This window comes from Tenrec ecaudatus, chromosome 4, assembly GCF_050624435.1.
Source record: "Tenrec ecaudatus isolate mTenEca1 chromosome 4, mTenEca1.hap1, whole genome shotgun sequence".
Lineage (NCBI taxonomy): Eukaryota > Metazoa > Chordata > Mammalia > Afrosoricida > Tenrecidae > Tenrec > Tenrec ecaudatus.
Genome location: NC_134533.1, coordinates 170197911 through 170224258, shown reverse-complemented (window position 1 = coordinate 170224258; position 26348 = coordinate 170197911). Strand labels below are relative to the sequence as shown.

Sequence of the window (26348 nt, the reverse complement as noted above, 5' to 3'; positions counted from 1 at the left end):
CAATCCCTTCCCAGGGTCCAATGATTTCTTCTTTGTCTTTGGAACTCATCAATCATCTAGCGGATTGTCCTCTCCTCTTGGCACTGCCTCTCAGAAGGTGGACGCTAAATTTGAAGCTTATTTCCAGCAAGGACCCAGCACACAGTGTTCAAATTTTTTATAAACGTTTTTTTTCCTGAGCCTCATCTTTCCCCTTCTCCTTTCTTATACGGACTCCAATGCTTCTGTTGACACAATTAGGTAAACAATGGAAATCCTGCTGTGCAAGGGTCCCATTGGACAGGAACACGCAGGGCTTGTCAGCGTGCGGACTCTTTCCCATTTAAATGGCTACTACCTTTTAAACACTGGACACCTTTCCATCAACATCCAGATTTCTGGCTTCCATTTAAAATTCTTCTTGAAATGCTAGCCTCCCCGTTGCCGTTACCTCCTTGAGGTGGAGGGATGCTCCTATGTGGCACCACCCCAACCCGAGTGGGCATTCTCTACGGTCATCTCCATCTCCACGGTGGAGGATGAACGCGCTTTAGACCTGTGTTCTGTTGCCTCTACTCATGGGTCCCTGCTGGGACTCTGTTGGCGATGCACATTCTGACCACACGCTCTTTTATGGGACATGGTCAGTGGTGCATAAATCTATCTACGCGTGTCTGTGTCACTGATGAGCGGGAGGATTCTGTTTTAAAAGAAAATCCAGAACGATGTTTTCGAATGTTTGTGATACGGGTGCTATTTTCCTTTATTTTATTTCCTCAGATTATAGTTTCCCATTATAGATTCGTGTTGGGTGCTCCACTGGAAGACCGAAAAGCTATGGACAGCTATGTTAACAACAGAACAGATGAAATGCCCGAAGACCTGTACCCAGTGAGCCCAGCATCCACCCCTGGGACTGAGGAGGATAATGTGGCGTCGGCCGGCCTGATCACCATGCTCTGGTCCCTGTCGGTATCCAGCTTTGCAGTTGGTGGAATGATAGCATCGTTCTTTGGGGGGTGGCTTGGAGACAAACTTGGAAGGTAAGCAGATGTCATAGATCAGCATTAATCACTGGAAAGTTTCATATGTTGACTTTGTTAGAATTTATTTAGGAAGATATCGCCTTCTGTCTATAAGTAATGTTAGCATTGATTCTCCAGCCCAAGGCCAAGGTTGATGTTAGTTAAATCCTGTCCATGGAGAAAGCAATCGCAACTGGTTCATTGGGGAGGCATTTTCAGCAACAGGAACTAGAGAGTGTGGTTCTCGGTAATCACTTGGATTGTCTGGCTCCCTAGTCTAAAAGACGTGTTAGTAAACAACTGCACAACTGGTAACAAGCTCAGGAACTCAGAAGAAAAGCCAATATTGGAATTCTTTTACACACATGAGTGCATTGTTAAATGAGTAGCTTACTTCTACTAATGATCCAGCGTGTCGTGTTCAAGCCTTTATATGTATATTTTTTTCTTTCACCTCATCATATCTTTCCCCATCTTCTTTCTTGTATACATTTTAATGCTTGTGTCCTGAAGCTCTTTAATTAAGAATATATCTTACAGCCTTACTATGTTAAAAGGGAAAAGTTATTTGAATTTTAATAACCAGAGAAGTTAGGCGTATAACTTTGCATCTGGAATTGGAAAAACTTAATGTGAATTGTTAAGCTAGTTGCCTATATTATTATTTACAGGTTTAAAGGATTTTTCACTTTCATTAAAGTTTAAATTTTTTCTTATAAAATTTTAATAAAATAATCAACTTAAAAATTTCATAAAATTTGCAAATCTTTATGAATGTGTAAAATTCTATGTTGTCTATTAAAAAATTTTCTTCGGCCCATCTTATCTTTCCTCATCTTCCTTCATATATGTTTTAGTGGTTCAATTGAAACACTTAAGTAAATAATTGAAATCCCTATTTGAACCCAATTGAAATCCTAAGAGATTTGGGATTTGCTTCACCAAACCTCTCCATTTCTAAAACACCCAATTTTTCGTGTTTAAAACAGAACTTAGCATTTAGATCCAGTCAAATCCAAAGGTCAAGTCAATGTCCCTGACTCCCAATTGCCCAGTGTACTTGGCAGTGGCTGCTAGTTCTAGCTGACGTTGCTTTCTCAAAAGCCCCAACCTGTGGTAAAGCCAGGGGTGTCTCAGCTTTTCAACTTGAGCTTTTAGTATGTGTTTTGGATTTAAAATTTCAGTGGAGCTCCTTTACCCTCAAATTTCACTTAGCTCTGAGTACCATCCTGCCGCCTATATGAAGACATGAAATTAGAAAAGCAAATGATCATTTATTTCTTTAGACTTATTTCCTGCCCTTTGTGCCTAGCTTTTTTATATTAATGGCTCTTTTTTCTCATTAGAAAAAGAATATATGCAAAAAATTTAAACATGTAAATAACAATACAGACAGCTCAATAATTCCCACTTAGTTTTTCCAATTCCAGATACAAAGTTATGCTTTTAACTTCTTTGGTTATTAAACTTCTGATTACTTTTCCCTCTTGTTCCGGAGCTATGTACATCGTTAGGTGGTAATATGTTTTCATAACTCAAGTGTTATTCTTGTCCCTACTTGAGAAAGACTTTACTGTAAAAGAAAATAGCCAGCCTCTTCTTTTTAATCAACTTACTGTGTTTAGTTGAGCTTTAAACCTGAATCTATAATAACAGAGTTTTGATCATTTTAAGTTTTTATTGTGAATCAGGTAAAGGTTTATAGGGAAGACGATCAGTTTGCATTTATACGCATTCTGTGCCAACAACTTGTTTGCAAGCCCCTCAGGGTACCATCATCACCTACCCACTTCTGCCCTGTGTTTCCTTTGTCCATTCCTCCTTCTTTCTAACCCTCTGGGCTCTGTCCTCGGATAAAGCCCCTTTTGATCTTAAATGGTTGATCATTCTACCACAAGAGTGAATTTGGTTCTGGTCATGAAAGCTAAAGGCCAGAGTGTCAGGGGTCCCACCAATCTCTAGCCAACAAGTAAGCCTGGTCTCTTATGATGTTCAGTTTTGTCCTGCATTTTTCTGACCACTCTAGCCAGGTGACCTTGTCAGAGCATTTGGTGGTGATAGCCAGGCACCATCTAGTTCTGCTCATCTCGTGGTTGTGATGATTTGATGCTTTTGTGGTCCATTAGTCCACTGGACTAATTGCCATGTCTTTTGATTGCCATCGTTCTCTCCTCAGGCCTGGGAGAGACCAAGGGTGGCAGCCTTAGATGGCTGCTCACCAGCTATAAGACGCCTGTTCACCAAAGTAGGTCGAGCACCTTGTCTTTGTGAACTATGTTCTGCCAGCAGACCTTGAGAATCAGTTTTTAAACTTACTTCCATCATTTAAAAATGATTGTAATTGTCATCCAAAGTGTTTAAATCATGAGTGGAGAGTAACCTGGATTGGCTTTAAAGTAAGTGAAATTAAGCACCATAAAAATGTTAAATATGCTTCTCCCCATCCGTAAAGGAAAAAAAAAGTGAATTCCTTGTTACCCCTCATTTAGAAACAAGATTCTGATAAGCTTCCCCTAAAGCCTTCCCCTAAAATAGTTCCCTGCCATCCTGGTGTCAGAAAGAGGACGCATGTTCTCTCAAACCTCAGGACTGACCATCAATAGTGTGATCACTGTGCATCTGAGGGCCTGTGGTCAGTGAAAGTGAGCGAGGCATCTCACACCTCTCAAGCGAAAAACGAACTTTCTTGAAGAAACACTCACAGAATTGATCATTTCAAGTTCAAAATTAAGGCAAAAGAGCTTCATATCGTCCATAAACCAATGTTTTCCAGGAAGACAATTTAGAAAATGCCATGATTTATTACTAAGAGTACATGTCTGCAGCCATCCACTAATTACAAAGGCATGATTTGTTGGGAATAAATCCACACACATATCATCTGCAGCCCATGTAGCAAAACATTCATGTATATGATTTATATATATGTAGAATTTGATTTATTTCCCCCAATTCAACTATATCAATTATTTATAGATTATTGGACTCTTTGGTTAGACATTCTACTACTAACCTTGCTGGTAGAAATCTACCCACGGTTTTCTAGAAACCTACTCTTGAAAGGTGACAGTCCTTAAAACCCTACAGAGCGCAGCTCTGCTCTGAACACACGAGGAGAGAAATCAGAATCAACCTGACAGCATTTTCCTTGTAGCGACTGTTCATTCTCAACCATTTCCCACATCAGAACAGACGGTAACAGTCCTTTGATGCTGTAGGAAGTGCTTTGGCATCCACTCTTTGTTGGAAGGATGAGGGACTTTAGGACAAACTGGTCTCATGAATGATTTTTATTTCCCCATCCTATCCCCCAGCCAGTAGACTATTGCCTAGCTGGTAGCAACTTCTTAGGTAAATTACAGAATGTGCTTGCCCTCTGTCCTTGAGTAGAGGGGGGAGATAGATAGGTAGGTAGGTAGATAGATAGATAGATAGATAGATAGATAGATAGATAGATAGATAGATAGATAGATAGATAGATAGATCTTCATCTGGAGCTCTGCTTACTGATGAGCTTCTAAACCATCACTCTATTTTCCCTGTCTTTGGGTAGTTGACCATAATTTACAATTCACTTCTAACTAATGATTTATATTCCTTTTTTTTAACAGCTCTTTAACAAATTGACACAGATTTAGTGGCTTAAAACAATGGTCTTAGTATCTGTAACAGAAATACCACAAACGGGTAGCTTTAACAAACAGAAATTCATTCTCTCCCAATTTAGGAGGCGCTAAGTCCAAATTCAGGAAGCTAGCCCTAATGGTAGGCAGCCTTTCTCTGTGTTGGCTCACGGTTCAGGAGGCAGGTCTGTGTTTCCTTTCAGCATCAGTGGGTTTGGCGTCCCTTCGAGATCCCTGTCCTGGGTCTTGGCATGAATCATGCCCCGAGTCTATCAAGCTACGAGGTCTGCCAGCCAGGCACTTTGAGTCCAAGGAAACACTCCACGCCCAGCTCGCCTATCTTTGTGGGCAGTAGGTCCTTTTGATCTCTGCTCACTTGTCTAATCTCTTTCATCTCTCAAGAGATATGAGCTGCTCCTGTAGATTGTATATATTAACTCTTTAACCTCCGTGTGGCTGTTCAAAGAGATGTGTGTCAGGGTTCTGTCCTCTCACCATGTTAGGTAGCAGGATAGGGGGAGAGGGGGGCTGTCCCTCCCATGACTGCATAGGAGGTTGGGAAAGAAGCATGTGAGCATTAAACGCCTGTGAGGACCCTTTAACTGGGCATGCTCCAAATCAGTCGTGCCCCTCCCCTCAACTGCTCCCCGCCCTCGACCCCCAGCCAAGTGAGCTTGATTCAGCCAATGGGGTCAACCAATACCTTTGGCCACACCTCCCCAGCCAGAGGTTTAAAATACCTTGGCAGGATGGCCCTCCCTTCTCCCCTTGACCTTGCTCCTGTGCCCGCTCCGCCGTGCCTCAGTCTCTCTGAGCTCAGGTCACCACGGGTGGGTGCGCAGTCCCACGAGGTTGCCCGTGTTCAGTTGTGGGCCTCAGTGCGGCTCTCGCTCAGTTTGCCACGCTTCCTGAAATAGCGTGCACTCTTCTGAGACTGTCAAACCTGAAACTTCTTCCATCCTTTATGAAAACCCACTTGGGTCACAAACCAGGCTTTGGCGTGTAATCTTTCTCATGCAAAGCCAAGAACCGAGGTATTATCCACCAAAGAAACCTAAGACCCATACTTACTCAATCTGTATGCTGAGCAAATAATCTGAGAAGCTGGATTATATGAAGAAGGATGCTGCTAGATCTATAGGATCGGGACTGGAGGAAGGCTTATTAACCACCTGTGTTGTGCAGAAAATAAACCTTGCTTGCTCAAAGTGAGGAGGGCTAGAAGCACTTGCTGATGAAGATCAGGATTTCAGCCTTCAGAATGTAAGGAGGACTGAAATCCTCGCAACTGGCCCAATAGGTCACCTCAGGATAATGAAGAAAAGATGGATGTTGTCAAGGATTTCCCCTTGCTGGGATTCACAGCCAATGCTCATGGAAGCAGCAGTCAAGAGGTCAAACAGCACACTGCATTGGTGAATCTGCTGCATAGGACTTCTTCAAAGTGCTCAAAAACAAGGGTGTGACTTTGAAGGTATGCCTGACCCAAACGGTGGTCTTTTCATGGCCTCCTATGAGTGTCAAAGCTGGCCGTTAAATAAGGAAACAGTGTATTTTCATTGTGGTGAAGAACATTGACATGACCATGGACTGCTAAAAGAACAAACAAATCTGTCTTGGAAGAAGCACAGTCAGATTGTTCCTTAGAGGAGAGGATGGTGTGACTTTGTCTCCTGTACTTTGGACATGTTCTCAGGAGAGACCACTGCTGGGAAAGGCATCGTGCTTGGTAAAGTAGAGGAGCGGCAGGGGAAAGGAAGGACCTTGAGGGCAGCGGCTGCAACAAGGGCTCAAGCACAAGGTCAACCGTGAGAAAGGGGCAGCCCCAGACAATGTTTCATTCCTTTGCAGAGAGAGTCACTCACTATACGTCAGAGCCAACGGAATTGGTGCCACCCAACAGTCCTGCCTCGTTACCATCTCAGAGGTTGCATGTGCAACACACTCCGGTTACAAGAGGGCAGAGTATGGTGGATCATTTACATAAGACTACGAATGATGCCCTAGGCAATTGGAAGCATATTTTTTTGGAGGATACAATTCAATCCTTAACAAAACAATTTTATTTCTTTCAGTTTTTAGAAGTCTAACGCAGTTCCAACTGATAAAAGTCAAGGTTTCCAGTGGGCTGATTCTTTCTGAAAGTCTTAACACCAACAGACTCGCTGTCATCGAGTGGATGCAGACACACAGGGACCCTCTAAAACAGGGTAGAACTGCCCCTGTGAGTTTCCTAGACTTTAACTCTTTGAGGGAGTAGAAAACCTTGTCTTTATCCTGAGGAGTGGCTGGTGGTTTTGAACATCTGGCCTCTCGACTAATAACCCAATGCATAACTGCTATGCCACCAGGGCATAGCGAATCTGTCCCTTGCTCTTTCCAATTTCTAGTGGCATCTTGATTCCGGACTTGTCTAAAAGCACATCACTATGATCTCTGAGTCAGACACCACATTGCCTTCTTTTCTTCTGTAGTAATATCTCCCCTACTTCTTCCTTTGACAGCCTTGTTCTCACATCACTGGACTCACCTAAGTCATCCAGGGAAAGGCCCCCATCTCCCCAATATCCTTACCTGAATTACATTGCAAAATCCCTTTGGCTATCAGGCAGCATATTGCCACGGTCTGAAAGAAGGAAATGAACATCCTGTGGATCCTTTATTCAGTGGGCAGTTATTGCAGCATAAGATGATATCATTTTACTCTCCGGGAAAAAAGGTGATTGGTGTTAAAGATTCTTGTTTAGAAAAGGCCTAGCTATCAAAGTTTAATACATCAAGAGAACATGGCACGGTGTTTTCATCTCTTCTTGGCACAAACATTTCTGCACCCATCCCCTCAGAGTTTTTTTACTGGCTTTCTAAGCCACGCTGAAGAAGAGTTTTATGTATTTTAATTGTCCGTTTAATATTTCTTTTTTAGATTAGTAATCTATTTCATTTATTTTTGTATTTTTTAAATCATTTTATTGGGGGCTCGTACAACTCTATCACAATCCATATATAAATGTCCATTGTGTCAAGCACATTTGTTGCCATCATCATTCTCAGAACATTTGCTTTCTACTTGAGCTCCTCATTTTTCCCCTTCCTGCATTTAATATTTCTGAAAGTATCAGAGATGGTACTGTTGTCAATTTTCATGTTACTCATTTTGAAGATGATGCTTTTATTGCTATTGTCAGCTTCATTATACAGTTCATATTGTTTGACATTACTTCCTAGATTCTGGAAATATCCTGGCATATGACTAGAGAATTGGATTTAGCTGTCACCAATTTGCTTGATGACAATCGCAGATCATAAAATCACTCACCTGGTTAAAACCCAACTCTTGGCTCATTTCACTCTCAAGTCGATTCTCACTCACAGGGCCCTGACGAGACAGGGAGCTTTCTGAGAGTGTTCACTCTTGGCACAGTAGAGAGCGTCTTCCTTCCCCCACAGAGGTGCTGGTGGTTCTGAACAGCTGACCTTGCAGTGAGCAGCCCAGTGCGAAACCACTATGCCACCTGGGCTCCATAATAATATTTATTGTTAATCTTCAGTTCCTAAAGAAATCTGCTATTGAGTCCATTCTGGATCACAGCAATTCTATAGGACCGGGTAGAACTCCCTCTGTGGGTTTCTGAGACTGTAAATCCTGTCGGGAGCAGAGAGCCTCGTCTTTCTCCCACGGATTGACCAGGGGTTCCCAACTGCTGACCTTGGAGTTGGCAGGCCCATGCACAACCACTACGCCACCACAGCCCCTGGTGCAAGATTCCCTAGCTGGCGTTCACAGCAAAATGAAAATAAACGCTCATGGATGGAGGTGAGCTGGGGGTGGGGAGGAAACCTAGGCATGCTCTGCAAATTGTTGTATCAAGTTGTGATGTTGAAATTGTAATCCTTGCTTTTTAAATTTCAGAATCAAGGCTATGATGGCAGCAAACATCCTCTCACTACTTGGAGCACTACTGATGGGGTTTTCAAAACTGGGACCCACGCATATTCTTATAATTTCAGGAAGAAGTATATCAGGACTCTACTGTGGTAAGTCTTACACACACTCACACTCCCCTCCCACATACCTATAACACACATGCGCACCCATGTGCGCACACGCACGCGCGCGCTCACACACACACTTTGTCTGAAAATCATTCTCAGGGCAAATGTGGTAACATGCAGGGATATTTTTTTGAGCCTAAAATAGTTTCATAATAAGTAAGCACACATTTATTTTATCATTAAGAGTTCATGCACATATCATTCCAGAGTTCGATCATGTCAAGCACTAGTGTACAATTGCTACCACATCAGTTTCCAAACATTTGTTTCCTGCCGGTACTCCTTGACATCAGCTCCTTTTTACCCCCACAAGGTACCTAACCCCACGAAACCCTTATCCCACATGCTGTCCCTACAGGTCCATCGATCCTGGGTTTCATATACCGAAAAACATACAACACAGCCTGTATGAGACACCATTTATCTTTCAAGAGATAAAAGGAGAGTGAGGCAGCCAAGGAAGCTCCTCAAGGAAGAAGCAGGAGAGGAGTGTGTCCGTTAGGCTCGGGCGTCTTGAAAATGTTCCATGTAATAGGTGCCTTGGCCACCTAGCGCTGCTGGAGCAGAACAAGTAGAGACTTCTTCTGTCCCCGTCTGGAAGGCTAGCAGTTTGAAGTCCGAGTGTCAGCTCCGGGGAAAGCTTTCGCTGCTGGCCTTGGAAGAATGTCTTTCTCATCACTCTTGGTCTGGCTGCAGGAAGAGGGCTCGCTCCACCCTTCCGACTGTGTCCTCTACTCTGAATGATCCCAACAAACGTGACTCCTGCTTCTCGGTCTTGTATATGGGGGTGGCATAGAGGAGGAGGAGGGAGATGCTGGCATGGAATTGGGCATAAGATAGTTGTAGAACATTTTTGTCTGCAGACAAGAAAAAAGACTCCTCTTCCACGTGTGTTCAATGATCAGTTAAAGTAAAAGTCTACCCTATCCACAAGTTAATAACTTAATCCAACATCTCTTTTCATTATTTTCAATGCCAGTACAAATACCTGAATGTCAGGGTAGCTTTATCAAGGTGAAGAGTCAATATGCATGCTGGGAAGAGCTGTAGATTCAGAGTGGATACTTTCTGGTACTTTCTTTCTGCCCTGAGATATAGTAACTTGGAGCCTCAGTTTCCAGTTCTGTAAAGTGCACATAATAGCACTTCTCAGAGAGGCCCAGATCATTCTTCTTCTTTCTCTCCACTTTTTAAATATAATATTTAAAAAATATTTTTGGCTAAATGTTAAACATTGCATATTGCAACTTAACATATGCAAGTTGCCCTGTGTAGCAACTGAGCAAGTCGACATATCCAAGTTGCTTGTACTCTCCCATTATCTGTTAACATGGCACCTGGTTCTGTTCTTAAAATTGAAATAGCTAGCCATGATAGTGAGCTTGCTTTCAGATCGCCAGAACTTCAGATCGGTGTATCCACACTATCCTCCTCATGAGACATAATAATGGATTTTACACAAAGATCATACAGGCTAGAGTAAAGACCAATAAATGTGTTTTTCTTCTTTAGATCCTCATGCCAGACATTAGAGTTACATGTGACATTCAGCAGAAATGCAGATGCTAGTGGTATAAATGTTCATGTGAGATATCAAGAACAATTTTAAGATTAAAAAAAAGTTGAAGAAAGTTTCCAAGGAATTTTTTTACACTGACACCATCCATTTTATTTGGAGAGGCAGTATTCTTCTTTATGAAAAAACTGTGATAAATCTTATTTTTAAAATGTTAAGCGATAAGCTGTAACCCTTTGTTCAATAAATGAGACTTGATCAGGCAAAAAAAATTTTAAGCATATGCCAAATCTTAAATCCGTTCTTACTTTACTGATCATCTTGGACCTTTATAAATTAATCAGCAAATAGTTGAGTATTCCACCATCCCCACGTGATTGCCAACAGCTCTATTTAAGCCAGCTATCAATAGCAGTGCCCACCCCACCCACCCCTGCCTGCCATCAAGTCAATGTCTACCATTGGGCCTCCACTCAAGTACTCCCTCAATGAAAGAATATTTGGTTCTATTAAATTGGCATTCCATGATGCTCACCTTCCCGACACATTCACTAAAGACAGAGATAAGCAATTGTGGTGAAGAAAGCTGATGGTTCCCGGCTGTCAAAAGATATAGAGTATGGGATCTTAAAGGCTTGAATGTAAACAATTGACCATCTAGCTCAGAAGCAACAAAGCCCATGTGGAAGAAGCACACCAGCTGGTGCAATCATGAGGTGCCAAAGGGATCTGGTATCAGGCATCATCAGAACAAAAAAAAAAAATCATACTATTGTGAATGAGGGAGAGTGCAGGGTGGAGACCTAAAGCCCATCTGTAGGCAATTGGACATCCCCTTACGGAAGGGTTGCAGGGAGGAGATGAGTTAGACAGGGTGCAGTGTAGCATAGATGAAACATACAAGTTTCCTCTAGTTACTAAATCCTTCCTCCCCACCCACTATCATGATCCCAATTCTACCTTACAAATCTGGCTAGATCAGAGGATGTACACTGGTACAGACAGGAACTGGAAACACAAGGAATCCAGGGTGGATGATCCCTTTAGGACTAGTGGTGACAGTGGCGATACCAGGAGGGTGGGGTGGAAAAGGGGAACTGATTACAAAGATCTACATATAACCTCCTCCCTGGGGGACGGATAACAAAAAAGTGGGTGAAGGGAGACGTCAGACAGTGCAAGATATGACAAAATAATAATTTATAAATTATCAAGGGTTCATAAGGGAAGGGGGAGTGGGGAGGGAGGGGGAAATGAGGCGCTGATGCCAGGGGCTTGGGTGGAGAGCAAATGTTTTGAGAATGGTGAGGGCAATGAATGCACAAATGTGCATTATACAATTGATGTATGTATGGATTGTGATAAGAGTTGTATGAGCCCCTAGTAAAATGATTTTTTAAGTCAATATCTACTCACAGCAATGATCCTATAGGACAGGATAGAGCTGCCCTTGTGTGTTTCCAAGACTGTAACTATTTACAGGGGTGAGTAGAAAACCCTGTCTTTCTCCCAAAGAGGTCTGTGGTTTCGAACTGCTGGTCTTCAGGATTTCATTCTAGTGCAGAACCACTACACCATCCAGGCTCCAAGCAAGCTATAGAGAGCAAAAATGGCTTACTTCTTGTCAAAATTTTGTTTCTGTTAAGTGGCAAAAATCTTTCTTTAATACAATCTCCACGAAAGTATAAAGAAGTTGAGTTACCCTAAGGGATCTAGAGTCAGTGAGTCTCTTCATCTCTTCCTATCTCTCAATAACACCCCCCCCCCCATCACCCTAAGTGATTTTACGGCACCTCCACCCTGTGGAACGTTGGACTGGTCTTGGAGTCCTATTGCTAATCCTCAAGCAAATCATCCCACCTCTATCAAGAGAAAAAGCTGGTCTATGTGTGTTTGGATTCCTTTTAATCCCAAGAGTCTAGATTAAGAATATTATCAAAGCATTTTCAATTATGATGATCCAACCTGCAATAGTTGGTGTTAGGTGCCATCAAATTGGTCCCCACACATAGCCGCATTGTGTACAGCAGAATGAAACAGTCCTGCACGATCTCACCATTATCTTTGTGTTCAAGCCGCTGCGTGAATCCATCTTGTCAAAGGTCTTCCGCTTTTTCGATGCCCTCTACTTTAACAAGAAGGATGTCTTTTTTTCCAGGGACTGGTCTCTCCTGATAACATGTCCAAAGTATGGGTGACCATGTCTGGCCGTCCTTGCTTCTGAGGAACATTCTAGATGTACTTCTTCCAAGACAGATCTGTTTGTCCTTTTGGCAGTTCATAGTATTTTCAATATTCTTCACCAGCAACCTAGTTCAATACATAGATGCTTCCTAGGACTTCCTTATTCAAAGTCCAACCTTCACATGCATATGAGGTCACTGAAAATACCAGGCTTGGAAACTCAAATGTCCAAATATATATATAGCATTGGGAGGTTTATCCAGGGGACAGGCCCTATGTGGGCTCTCCAGTCTCTCAGGAAGGCATGAGGGAGGCCCCTTTCTCCATGGAAAGCCAGCTCCAGAGGCAAGGAGGGAGTGTGTGTGTGCTTGTCGGGCACCCTACAACTGTGTCAGTGCCATCGAAATAATGAATTTGGTATGGTGGTGAAAAAAAAGAGAAAAATATCAGGTTTGGGTCAGGTACACCTTTCTTTCCAAAGTAACATCCTTGCTTTCCAACGTTTTCAAGAGGTCTTGTGCAGCAGATTTGCCCAGTACAATGCATCGTTTGATCTCTTGGCTGCTGCTTCCATGCGTATTGCTGGTGGATCCAAGTCAGACAAAATCCTTGACAACTTCAATCTTCTCTCTGTTAATTGCCATGTTAATCATTGGTCCAGTTGAGGATTTTGTTTTCCTTCACATTAAGTTGTAATCGATATTGAAGGCTATAATCTTTGATCTTCATCTAAAATGATAGCAACATATAATTATAACTAAGCGAAACAATGCTATGAGGAACTGCCAAAGACATGCCTAACGGTTCCTTTCGATTCGCATGTCCAACTTCAACTTCATTCGGGTTCTCATCCACCACTATTCTGTGCAGTCATTGTGTCTGAGGCTAAAGACAAGGACTTTCTCTGGTCGAGACACTGACGGTATGGACACCAGAGTATTACTGCTGAGGCATCCTTGCTGTGCCCTAACGTCCATGTTCATGTCTCATGCAGGACTCATTTCAGGCCTGGTTCCAATGTACATTGGAGAGATTGCTCCAACCACGCTCCGGGGCGCTCTGGGTGCACTTCACCAGCTGGCCATTGTCACTGGGATTCTGGTTAGCCAGGTAACAACTTCCTGTCCTCAAGTTCACCTACCCTCTTCATCTCTACCGCCTGCGTTCACTGGAGACTACCACAGAGGAAAGGGGGGGAAATTACCAACAGGGATAGACGTGGCATCAAAATACAGGCTCATGAGCTCCGATTAATTATTTCCACTTCTTACTTTTTCCCTGGGGCACAGGTCGGCTTGGCACTGCGGTGACCCGGCAAGCTTCCAGCCGCACTTGCCTTTCCAGAGCTGTTTCTAGATTGAAAGGATTCTTTTAGATTTCAAGGGGTTGAAGGCTTCACATATGGATGGTTTGTCTGAGGTGTCTTACCTGGAATTCTAATATATAAATAATCGCCACAAAAGCTCTTGGTCAAGTAGGCCGGCAGCTTGGACCCTGGCTCCAGCCGTCCCTCTTACCCCAAGATCTCAGAGGCAGCGCTGGTAACGCAAGGCCAGGACCATTCAGAGGGCTGTCTACCCCAAGCCTGGTTCCATCACATTAATATTTTGTGCACAAAGGTCCACCCTATTGATCTAAGAAAGAACGTATAAGCAAAGGTTAAAGTTACTCATGCTTTTAATACAATATAATCCCATCTGGTTGCTTGGAGACTACAGTTGTGTACTGCTTTGTGTTCTTGATAGTTTGGCTGATTCCTATCTTAAGTGTCCCATTGGAGTGGGTGGAAACAAACCTAGGTGGAGTCTTTGTAAAACAAACAGTCTCTATGTTAGTTTAAGGGGACACACTAGCAAAAGCCCAGATCTTGCGAATACTTGAACCAAAGCTATCAGGAATCAAGTTGCTGCGGAAGGGAGCCTCGCCCTGCTGGGCTTTTGATACGCTCCCTACCTTCCTTTTCAGGTTCTTGGCCTTGAGTTTGTCCTGGGCAATGCCGACAGGTGGCACATCATGCTGGGCCTTCCTGCTGTGAGAGCCTTACTCCAGTCTCTACTGCTCCTCTTCTGTCCAGAAAGCCCTCGGTACCTTTACTTCAAGCTAGAAGAAGAAGCCAAAGCAAAGCAGAGTAAGGCTGTGGCTTGATGATTGTTCTTTTCTCATTGTTTTGGAATCCTCGGCTCCTGAAAAGAGTGTGCATGAATGTCCGCTTGTGAAGACAGGCGCACACCTTCCATGTGAAGCCCGTGACTCCCTGTCAGACGGGTGTGCAGAATCACTTGAATAAAATTGGTGCATGTCATTTTGCACCCATACGTGCTCGCTCCTGCTCCACCCAGAAAACCCACATGGAGCGTCTTGGACTTAATCGGGAGTTTTTTTACAGAACCTCGCCTTGTTATGGTTCTATGGCTAGAAGGATCATATTCTTTGTCATGGGGGGGGAGCCAAATATTCAGCTTCCTTTTACTAGAACACCAATGTTTAATTAACAAAATAATAATTTCCTATACTGACACAATAGTATAAGTATATCTACTTATACGACAAGCAGCAAGTATTGAGTAAAACTGTGGCTCTTTCATTGACATCATAAAAATAAATGTATTTTTGTCTTCGAGTCGATTAAACCTGACCATTTTGGGGCACAGGCTTGAAAAGACTCAGAGGATGTACTGATGTCACCAAAGACATGACCGAGATAAAAAAAGAAAAGGAAGAAACACTAAGAGAGCAGAAAGTCTCCATAATTCAGCTCTTCACCAACTCCAACTGCCGACAGCCCATCCTGGCAGCTCTGATGCTACACATGGCCCAGCAATTTTCCGGCATCAACGGGGTAAGTTTAAGAGGACTCCCCACCTCCAAGGTCAAGGGGAAACAAAGTAGCGGAGGTATAACTTCCAATAGCTGAGAGACATTCTAAAATGTTGATACCTAATGTGCATTCTTCCAAAAAAGCACATATTAAATTAGTGTTCATTTTCTTTTGTAGCAAATAAATATTAAACTGTCTGTAATTACATTATATGTCCATTAAGGTAAAGGCAAAAGAGCCAAAAGTCATTATAAATCCAAAACAGGGACAAAGGACAGTGATGAACTATGAAGGGCTTCTGGAGCTGAGTATTACATGTAGAATTTCTGATAGGCTGGGCAAAAGGGATTCTCTCCTTCCTCCAATCTGCAAGGTAAAGCCAGAATGCACGGCCCTCACGCTGGTTATGACTCATCATGTTTCCTAGATTGTAACTATTTATGAGAGCAGACAACCTCATCTTTCTCCCACGGAGCAGCTGGGGGGTTTGAACTGCTGACCTTGCAGACCAGCTTCCTAATATCCAAAAACATTTTACCCCATTTAGGGAGGGGAACAACACACAAAACCTATAACAGTATAAAATGACACGATGGTGACAAGTGAAGGTAGATAAGACAACACTGAAAAACATACTAAGGATTAGTCAACATTTTTGTTATTTTATTTAAACAACTGCATTATACAGATCAAATGGTATTTTAGAATCGTAGCTTCCAGAAGAATAATTTAAGCATTTGTTAAGAAACTAGATCGGGGGTGGGAGGAGTGATGAGTGGTTTGAACTACTGAATGCAGAGTTAATGGTCTGAAATATAATGCAAAATCAGAAATTCTTTTTTAAAAAAAGGAAGCAGCAGCAGCCAGTTCAAGAAAGAGGAACTCTGGTGGCATAGTGGTTACAAGGTGGGCTGCCAAGCTCAAGGAGAGCAGTTGGAAACCGCCAGGGGTCCTGAGGGAGAAAGACGAGGCTTTCTACTCACATAAAGAGTTACAGTCTCGAAACCCATGGGGTCAGTTCGACCTTGTCCAGGAGGGTCTTTATGAGGTCGCATCAAGTTGATGGCAGTGAGAGAGAGATCAAGAAAAGCACTCATTCCCTTTCTTTGCTATTGAAAATGTACAGTATACTGGGCCAATGGGGCCCACATGCAGGGAAACGTTGGGGTTGATTCATGGATGGATCGAGATGTTGGGAGGGTAAAGACACTCCCACCCACTGAAGCAACAGAGACCTCCACTTCAGGAATCGAGAGTAGTTCTTCTGTGTTTTCTGTCTCTCATTTTCATCTAGTATTCTGTCTAATTTGTTAAGTTCAGTTCTGCCTGTATATCCAATGTGGATCTACCTCCTTGAGCCTCTCAGCATCAGCGTCCAGCCCTCAGCCTGACGTAGGCATCTAGAAAATGTTGAATCTTGAGCTATCCGGGAACCTTGGAACTTGCCTACAGTGCAAAGAGCTGTGAGGCACTGCTCACTGAACATAGCCTACACACCCTGCAGCACCCTCCTATCTGCAGGAAATGGTGCCAGCAGCAGGACATGGCACATTGGGAAGGAATGACAGAGAATGAGAGAATGGCCTAAAGGACTGTTATGAACAGACCCAATAAGAAAAGGCTATTGGGGGAAACTGTGAACTAGTTGTCTCCATAGCCACTGTGAGCAGTGGAGTTTGCAATAGTAAACGTGCACTTCCATACACTGGTGTGTGTGTGTGTAAAACTGACACAACTCCCAGGGCAATGATTTGTCAGTATTGGCAGCCCCCAAAATATGAATGTATTTCACCAAAATAACTGTACTAGAATGTTTATAGCAGTACTATTTTTAAAAATCATTTTATTGGGGTTCGTACAACTCTTATCACAATTCACACATACATCCATTGTGTCAAGCACATTTGTACTTTTGCTTCCCTCATCGTTCTCAAAACATTTGTTTTCTACTTGAGTCCTTGGTATCAGCTCCTCATTTTCCCCCTCCCTCCCTGTGCCCCCCTCCCTCATGAAACTTGATAATTTATAAATTATGATTATTTTGTCATATCTTACACTGTCCGACGTCTCCCTTCATCTACTTTTCTGTTGTCCGTCCCCCCAGGGAAGAGGTTATAGGTAGATCCTTGTAATCAGTTCCCCCTCTCTCCCCTACCCTCCCTCCACCCTCCTGGTATCGCCACTCTCAGCACTGGTCCTGAAGGGATCATCTGTCCTGGATTCCCTGTGTTTCCAGTTCCTATCTGTACCAGTGTACATCCTCTGGTCTAGCCAGATTTGTAAGGTAGAATTGGGATCGTGAAAGTGGAGGGGGGGCATTTAAGAACTAGAGGAAAATTGTATAGTTCATCATTGTTACACTGCACCCTGAATAGCTCATCTCCTCCCTGCCACCCTTCTGAAAGGGGATGTCCAATTTCCTACAGATGGGCTTTGGGCTCCCTCTCCACACTCCCCCTCATTCACACTGATATGATATTTTCTTCTTTGATGCCAGATACCTGGTCCCTTCAGCACCTCATGATCGCACAGGCTGGTGTGCTTCTTCCATGTGGGCTTTGTTGCTTCTGAGCTAGATGGCCACTTGTTTACCTTCAAGCCTTTAAGACCCCAGATTCTGTATCTTTTGATAGCCGGGCACCATCATCTTTCTTCGCCACATTTGCTTATGCACCTGTATAGCAGTACTGGTTATAATTTCCCTCAAATGCCCATTAATAATAGAATGGGTAAATAAACACATTAAACTGTTGTTGTTAGGTGCCATCAAGTTGATTACAACGCGTAGGGACCCGATAGCCAATAGAACAAAGCACCGCCCAGTCCTTCATCACTCTCACAATTTGTCTTGTGCTTGAGCCCCTAGTTGCAGCTGCTGTGCCAACATGTCTTGTTGAGGGCCTTCCTCTTTCCGCTGCCCGTCGACTTTGCCAAGCATGCTATCTTCCTCTAGGAATGGTATCTCCTTACATCATGTCCAAATTCCATAAGGCAAAGTCTCAGCATCCCTGCCTCTAAGGAGCATTCTGGCCAAAGTCCTTCCCAGGAAGATGTGTTTGTGCTTTTGGCAGTCCTTGGTACTTTTAGTATTCTTCATCAGCATCATAATTCAAACGATGGAAAATACGAAGGCTTGAATCAGGTGCACTGTAGCCTTCAAAGTAATATCCTTGCTTTTCAACACTTTAAAGAGGTCTCACGCAGCAGATCGACCCAATGCATCTTTGATCTCTTGACTGCACCGCCCATGGGCATTGATGGTGGATGCAAACCAAATACTGGATAGATTGTGGATCCAAGGCAAACAGTAGATAGCAATGATAATGATCATTCTACAAATACATAAACTACGTGTCTGATTCTCACAAGCGTTGAACTAAAAGAGCCAGGCACAAAATAACCCCCAGGGTGGGTTGCCTTTCTATGAAGTACAAGAGTACGCAGTACATGTCTGAGGTGTTAGTGGTTGAGAGAGCGGCTTCTTTAAGATGATGGTTGAAGAAACTTCTGGAGGACTGCAACCAATCGGTTTCTTGAGCGGGGCGCTGTGTTCAGTGTGTGACAATTATTTAAGCTCCACATTTAGGATATGTGTACATTTTTGCTGGTATATTATACTTTCACAGAAAGTACAAATACATTTTAAAATAAAAATCTATATCAGCTTAATATAAGGACATTTTAGCCAACAAGGAGCTCTGGCAGCATGGTGGGAAACATGGGAAGCTGCTAACCACAAGGTTGGGGATTCAAACCGACCAGCCACTCCCAGGGAGAAAAATGAGGCTTTCTACTCTCAGAAAGACTAATGGCCCCAGAAAACCCCCAGGGGGAAGTTCTACACTGTCCTTTAGGGTCACCGTAAGTTGGAATCAACTCAATGGCAGTGAATGTTAAGCAATCAGACACTATTAAACATTAATGAAAAGCTGTGGAAACTCCTTCCCTGGAAGGAAATGATGAACAAAAACAGGACATTCTAAGGCAGCGGTTCTCAACTTTCCTAATACCACGACCCTTTAATACAGTTCCTCATGTTGTGGTGACTCCCAACCATAAAGTTATTTTGTTGCTACTTCATAATTATAATTTTTCTACTGTTATGAATCGGGCAACCCCTGTGAAAGGGTCATTCAACCCCCGAAGGAGTCACGACCCACAGGTTGAGAACCACTGTTCTAAGGCGTCATGGTAGTGTAATGTTTACGTGATAGCCCGCTAAAGGAAAGATCAGTAGTTTGAAACCACCAGCAGCGCTGTGGGAGAAAGACATGGCTTTCTACCCCCATAAAGAGTTAGTGTCTCAGAAGCCCCCAGAGGTAGATCTACCCTGCTCTGTAGTGTGGCTCTGAGTCAGAATCTCCTTGATGGCCATGTATTTGGGTGTTGGCTAAGGACTCTGGTATCCCTGGTGGCACTGCTGGGTAACCTTTGACTGCTGACTGCAAGGCCAGGGGTTCAAATCCACCAGGCACTCCTCAGGAGCAAGTCGAAGCTCTGTGCTCCTGTCAGGATCCACACATCGACAGGACGGCAGTAGGTTAGGTTTCAGTTTGGGTTTGGAAGGGCTGTGGTTCCTTGGAAACAACTCAAAGGAAACAACCTACAGCATGTCTTGCTTGAAAGCTATCGGTTCTAGGTTCCTTGATTAAGATGAGCCTGTGTTCACTTTCAGATCTTCTACTACTCAACCGGCATTTTTCAGTCAGCGGGAATCAGCCAGCCTGTTTATGCGACCATAGGAGTGGGTGCTGTCAATACTGTTTTCACGGCTCTCTCGGTAAGTAGCTGCTCTCGGTAAACATCCCTCCGGCTCCTCAGTCCCAGGACAGGGGAGCCCTTGCAGTCGGAAGAGGGAGCAGAGACTTACTGCCACGTCCTCGGAACAGTTGTAATGAACCAATGGAGTCCCGGGAAGAGTCCTCACTGTGCATTAATTAGAGATGGAGAACTGTCTTATTTCTCCCAAGGGCCATTTGTATATTTATAGCATTATTTGGGAACCATACCTAATTATCGACTTAAAGATTAGCCTGCTAGATTGACACAGGCTTCCTGTGATGGCTGGAAGGGCTTTTCTTCGGGAAAGTATGTGGTCATTGATGGCTTTGTGGGCTTTGTACTTCCCACAGGCCAGACATTCTCTGCCTCTGGGATAAGCCATGAGATTAGGCATAACTGAGAAGGTAGGTCAGGACAGTTTCTCATCTGCTATCCTTGATTTGTGAATCGATTTCTCACTTGGGAGCACAAAGATCTTTGTAAATTCCTGGGTTCCTTCTGTGCTCTGGATATGTTTCTAGGATCCTGGTGGTGTCGTGGTTAAGCATTGGGCTTCGAGCCTCGGGGTCAGCAGTTTGAAACCACAATAGTTCTGCAGAAGAACGACCGGGCTTTTTACTCTCGTAAACAGTTACGGTCTCAGAAACCTACAGGGGTCACTATGAGTCAGCACTGACTCAATGGCAGGGAGCGTGGTTTGACTTGGGATGTGTCACCAGTCTACCATTTCTGTTCACATTAATTCTTCTATGTTATTTTCCTTCCATGATGGAAATTATTTTTATTATGATGATGATGTCTCAAAAATAGAAACTTTTGTTTTCAATGCAATGGGCTTTTATAAATTGAAGTTAAGAAAATAAGTAAGGTAGATAACTAAACCTCTTAGCAAAATTAAAATTAGCAAATTTTGACCATGATAAGCTAGTGGACAGAACTTTCAGAGAGCTCAAAGGGCTGATTTCTAGTGATACATAAGATGAGGTCCAGTAATGTAAGAGGATGAAACAAGAAGTTGAAATGTTATCTTTTATTCCCACAATGGGAAAAGATGATAGACTCTTTTGTTTTTAATTTTATTTTTAAATCATTTTATTGGGGCTCATACAACTCTTATCCCAATCCACACATACATCAACTGTGTAAAGCACACCTATACACTCGTTGCCCTCATTGTTCTCAAAACTGTCGACTCTTCTTAAGTCAGATTTCTTGTACCATATAAGGAATGATTAAATGTCTTGACGACAATAATACTTGATGTAACAATGTAAGCGTTAAAATAGACAACTGGAGCAAAAGCTTTCCCAACTAATGTAACCCACTCTAAAAAGAAGTCATTGGACTTGTTTTTCACCTGGAATGCAGACTGCTGAGAAACCATGTGCTTTTGTGTTTTAGTCACCATCCTCTGCTCAATAGTCTTTAGTCACTTGTTTCTCATTCTCTGCACGTGGACTTTGAACTATTGCCTTAAGGTAGTCAATCAATTATAGCCTGGCTACCTAGATCAAAGGCAGGTTTGTCCAGACACATTCAACAGTGCTAGACCTTGGAAAGAGAAGCAAGGACAGGGAAGACCGGGGGTTACATAGGCAAGTTTTGAGAGAGAAGGCCTTGAGGCCACCTCTCAATCAGTGACGGCCTCTTACTGGCCTCTTACTGGGACGCCATGTTCCTTAGCAGATCACAGCACATGCTTTTGTCTCAGAATAATATTATCTTTTACCGATCCTACCGCCTGCTCAACAGACCTTTCTGGCATAGAGATTATCATTTAAAATACCTTATAGAATAAGATTTAATAGAATTTGATATGTAAAGCATCAGCTTGTCAAGATTGGAGAACCCAAATTCCGAGAAAACCTAAATGGGAGATTCCTGCACAATTTCATTTTTTTGCCTTGCCCCTCCAGCACCAGTGGAAGGGAAAGAGTTGGCTTTTGGGTTTTTTTTCAACTGCCTTGATTAAAAAAAAAAAACTCTTTAGAGTTCATCCTCTTGTTCTGTACAAATTTTAGAGCAGAGGAAGGACACAGTGGGGAAAAAACCCAGCTCTAATCAATTCTCTAATTAACCAGCACTGCAGGACTCCAAGATAACCTTAAAAAAATTAATTGTACTCATTTTTGAAAAGTTATTTGAAGGTTCAAAAAGGATGCAAAGGACAGCCCCTCACCACGAGTTCCCTTCCTAAAGTTCAGACATAGTCCCAAAGTTTGCGTAACCTTTCCAAATAAATAGTGAAAATAGAAACGTGCCCCAATAGCCTAGTGCTGTTTCACCAGCTTGGAAAGAACATGATCAACCGGTGTGTTCTGCATGAGTGTTTGGGGAAAGAGAGAAGCGAGTGGTCCTGATGCTGCGATGCATGAAAATAGTCCATACCCTTTATTGCCTTCTACACGCCTGGGTCAGATGATGGAGAGCCTATCATCTCCAGGGAGAAATGAAAGAGGATATGGTGGGTCCTGGGAGGCAGGGTGGGTCTGGAAGAGAAACAGTGGCCAGCAAACTCTAGCTAGCCACCCAGGATGTGAGGAGCACCCACTCTCTGAGGGGTATAGCTAGGCAGACATCTCCAGCCTTCGGCCAGTGCCATGTCCCACCCGCTGTTACACACCATGCTGCAAGGAAAGTCAGATTCCGTTACCCGCGTGTATACAGAGTTTATTATGAAAATAAAAGACATCCTTCCAGTTGGTAACAGATAATAAATCTTCTGAAACAAAAGAAAGTGATGAATGCCTTCGTTCGGGAAGAAATGTTCATATTTTCTCATTGTTAGACATCAAGCCAACCTTGGAAGTCATCACTCAGGAGTGAAAATGTGCATCGAAAGTCTGTAAATGTGAGCAAGGCCTTCCCACTTGCTTCTCAGCAGTTGTCGGTGGACTCTGCTTAGCATCATCCTAGATGAAGGAAGTTGGAGCTCTAATATGAATGACCTCTCACGTGGAAGGGAAAAAGAAATGTTTCTCCTTCTTTCAAAACTGAGCTTACTCGACTGCAGGCGTTGGCTTGCCACTGATTCACTAGTACATTGATGGATCTAGCAAATTCACTGCGCAACGTGACCAGCAATTATGACAAGTCATCCTGTTTATGACTCGCCAGCCTTGATAAGGTTACAACAAGCAGGCTAAGCATCTAGTACAATCACTCTGGTCTTGCTAATTAATTGTAAGTCTTTATTATTACCATGAATGAATGCCAAGGTCCACTGGCCCACAATACAGCTCCCAAATTAGGATAAGTGCCCTCTTATCCTAAGATAAAGCACTTTAACCCTTCCATTTAAAGTCTGTTTTGTTGAGATTGTTCATTCCCAATACCGGGTATCAGTAGCCACGCCTGAAATGTGAAGATCTGACTATTTTGGTAAAGCAATTAAATTAAGCTTGCTGTCAAGTGAGTGGTCATGATTTGACTTTATTAACAACAAGAAGAGGGGGGAAATAGTCGCTGCTTCATGGAGGAAGCGAAGCATTGGTGGTGTGGTGGGTTTCCAGTTAGGCTATGAACCGCAGTCACCAGTTTAAACCACCAGCAGCTCCAAGGAGGAAAGAGAGGTCTCTCTCCTCTCATAAAGGTGGAAGGTCGAGGAGCCCATGGGCAGCTCTACTTTGTCCTATAGGGTCACTGAGTCACAATTGACTCAATGGATGTGTGTGTGTTTAATTGATTGTGCTCCTGCAGATGTCGGTAATGAACAAACCCTTGGAGTTGTCAAAGCTAAAGTAGTGTGATTTGCTATGTAGAACCTTCTTTCCAATTTTCCCTCCTCAGGAAATCAGTAGGGAGAAATCCAAGGTGTATAGTCTCTGAACTTTGAGCCCAAGGTGATAAACGTGGAGGGTGGAAAGCTGTGGCTGTATCCCTAGAATACCCTGATGGAATCCACGCGATTCAGTTAAACTGGTCTTGGTTGCTTTCCTCTGTTCAATGAGACACCTCTGCTACCTCGGGTGGGGGCGACTGCTCCCTGAGCTTCCCCTCTGTGAAATGGACAAGAAAATGAATTATTTGAAAGTGAATGTTTAAGTACAGCATCACTATTTGGTGACCCATAAAACCGACGTTTTAAGTATCTGTATATATTTATGTTTGTGTAGATGTATAAATATAAATATGTGTATAAAAATAAAATGTATGTCTATATGCACGTGCAGAATATATTATCATATATGAATCGATTTTATATGTGTAAAAGTAAAATATAGGCTGTGAACATACATTCATCATAAATTTATACATATATATTCTACCCCCCCCATCCCCCACCCCCAGGTCTTCCTTGTGGAGAAGGCAGGGCGGAGATCTCTGTTTCTGATCGGAATGAGTGGCATGTTTTTCTGTGCCATCTTCATGTCGGTGGGACTTGTGTTACTGGTGAGTTTGGAACCTGCCCTGGGATTTTGGGTTACCAAGTGATGGCACTTTGTGTTACAAGGGCTTTCTATGTCAGAAACACGTGAATTGACTGCTAAAATACAAAGGAGAATTCAGACATAATAAACCATGAATATCAGGGAAAGGGCAACGACGAGTTTCTTGTTTGAAGACGGACGGTTCGCCTGCAGACTGGGATCGTTACCCAGGAGGCAGTGTAGCAGGACAGGCTCTGAAATCGACTCCAGCCCACTCTGCCACTCGCTGCTTGGGTGACCTCGACCACGTGCCTGAACTTCCGAAGATGGGCAGGCTGCCCCACAGCCCTGGTGGGAGCAGCAGCCAAGATCGCTGGACTTTTCCTCGCCTCTTTCCCAGGAGAAGGAGGAGTCAGGGTCCCCTCCAGTGCTAATCCAGCAGCCTGCTATGAGGGAGCTGAGGCCATTGAAGCTGACTCGGAACATAAGCACATCAGCAGGAGGGTTGTGTCCAGAGCTGGACTCAATGGGAGGCAGCTTAGCTAATGGGAGCCACGGTCAGTTACCCCTAGACCACCTTTCTTTGTTCCCCACTTCAGGATAAATTGACTTGGATGAGTTACGTCAGCATGGTAGCCATCTTTCTCTTCGTCAGTTTCTTTGAAATTGGGCCGGGCCCGATTCCCTGGTTCATGGTGGCCGAGTTTTTCAGTCAAGGCCCACGGAGCGCAGCATTGGCGGTGGCCGCCTTCAGTAACTGGGCCTGCAACTTCCTCGTGGCCGTGTGCTTCCAGTACATTGTGGTAAGCAGCCTGACGCGTGAACTTGCTCCACCGGAGGCAGCGGCCAACCGCTTCTGATCGGAACTCCATGTGTGTTCTCTCTGCAGGGCTTCTGCGGACCTTACGTGTTTTTCCTCTTTGCTGGGGTAATACTGGTCTTTACCCTGTTTGCATTCTTTAAAGTTCCAGAAACCAAAGGGAAGTCCTTTGAAGAAATCGCAGCAGAGTTCCGAAAGAAGAGGGGTGGTGACCCATCCCCAAGGTCAAAGGCAGCTGTTGAAATGGAATTCCTGGGCCCCACGGACAATGCGTGAGGCAATGTGCTTCCTTCATGGACATAGGAAGGACACCATGTTTCCGTGACAGTTCCCTGAGAATGTTCTCGCTGGATCTTTAAGTATTATTTTATATTTTTAAAGAGCTTTTATGAGCGTTGATATGAAATGTCATTAAATATTACCAAGGAAGTATTTTTTTTCATTCGAAAATACGCTTCTGAGAGTAAAACCCTTGAAGTAGCAATCCACGATAATTAACCCTGGTGTCACCACACTGCATTAGCTCCCCTGAGGGGAGCCGTTCTGTAGTGGCCCACATAAGGCCGCTCTTGGTAACTCTCTCTGTAACTGCTGACCCATGACCATCTACTTTCTGAAATTGCTGATGTTACTTGTAAACCCCCATTTTATTTTTATAAGTTCTCGTCATTCCTGATGGCATGATGCCACCTGCCCTCGTGCCTGCTTATTCCACAGTGCAAAACACCTCTGTCTTTACCATTTGGGGTCAAGAGTAAATTAAGCACTATCTGCCTCTTGACCGCCAGCCAATAAAGGCTTATTCATCTTAATTTTGCGTGTGGGTTAATTGGTCTCGTCCTGGTGCTGTACTCTGGTTAAGTAAATGGAAAGTTCTGGCTCCCTTGGCGACACTGAAGGGGATCGTGCGTGCTAAGGGCCTGGTCTTCACAGCAAGGTTCTGCTGGAACTGAGGAGGTTTTACCGTATTTCACTTTTTTCATTAAGCTTGTGGTGAGAAGCCTGATACAACTAATATTTACATATTTGAATATGACTAAATTTAAATTGTCTTACAGATCTCATACTGCAGAAGATACAGTAAGATTCATGTACATGCTGACAACTATTCATTTCTCCCATACAGCTTTTTTCCTTCTGCACTCGGCTTTGTATTTTGTTTAAATTTTTTTGTTTTT

The 26348-nt window shown here is 43.4% G+C and overlaps 1 protein-coding gene across 1 annotated transcript in view; it reads left to right on the top strand.

The window, feature by feature from the left end:
* SLC2A2 (solute carrier family 2 member 2) overlaps nt 1-25446 on the top strand; it is a 60559-nt gene extending 35113 nt beyond the window's left edge. The window contains exons 3-11 of the mRNA XM_075547882.1: nt 760-1022; nt 8538-8662; nt 13375-13490; nt 14346-14508; nt 15032-15219; nt 19874-19978; nt 24271-24372; nt 24950-25153; nt 25240-25446. Of these exons, the coding sequence (XP_075403997.1) occupies nt 760-1022; nt 8538-8662; nt 13375-13490; nt 14346-14508; nt 15032-15219; nt 19874-19978; nt 24271-24372; nt 24950-25153; nt 25240-25446 (1473 nt within the window). The remainder of the gene's footprint in view (nt 1-759; nt 1023-8537; nt 8663-13374; nt 13491-14345; nt 14509-15031; nt 15220-19873; nt 19979-24270; nt 24373-24949; nt 25154-25239) is intronic.
* Nucleotides 25447-26348: the final 902 nt, after the last annotated feature.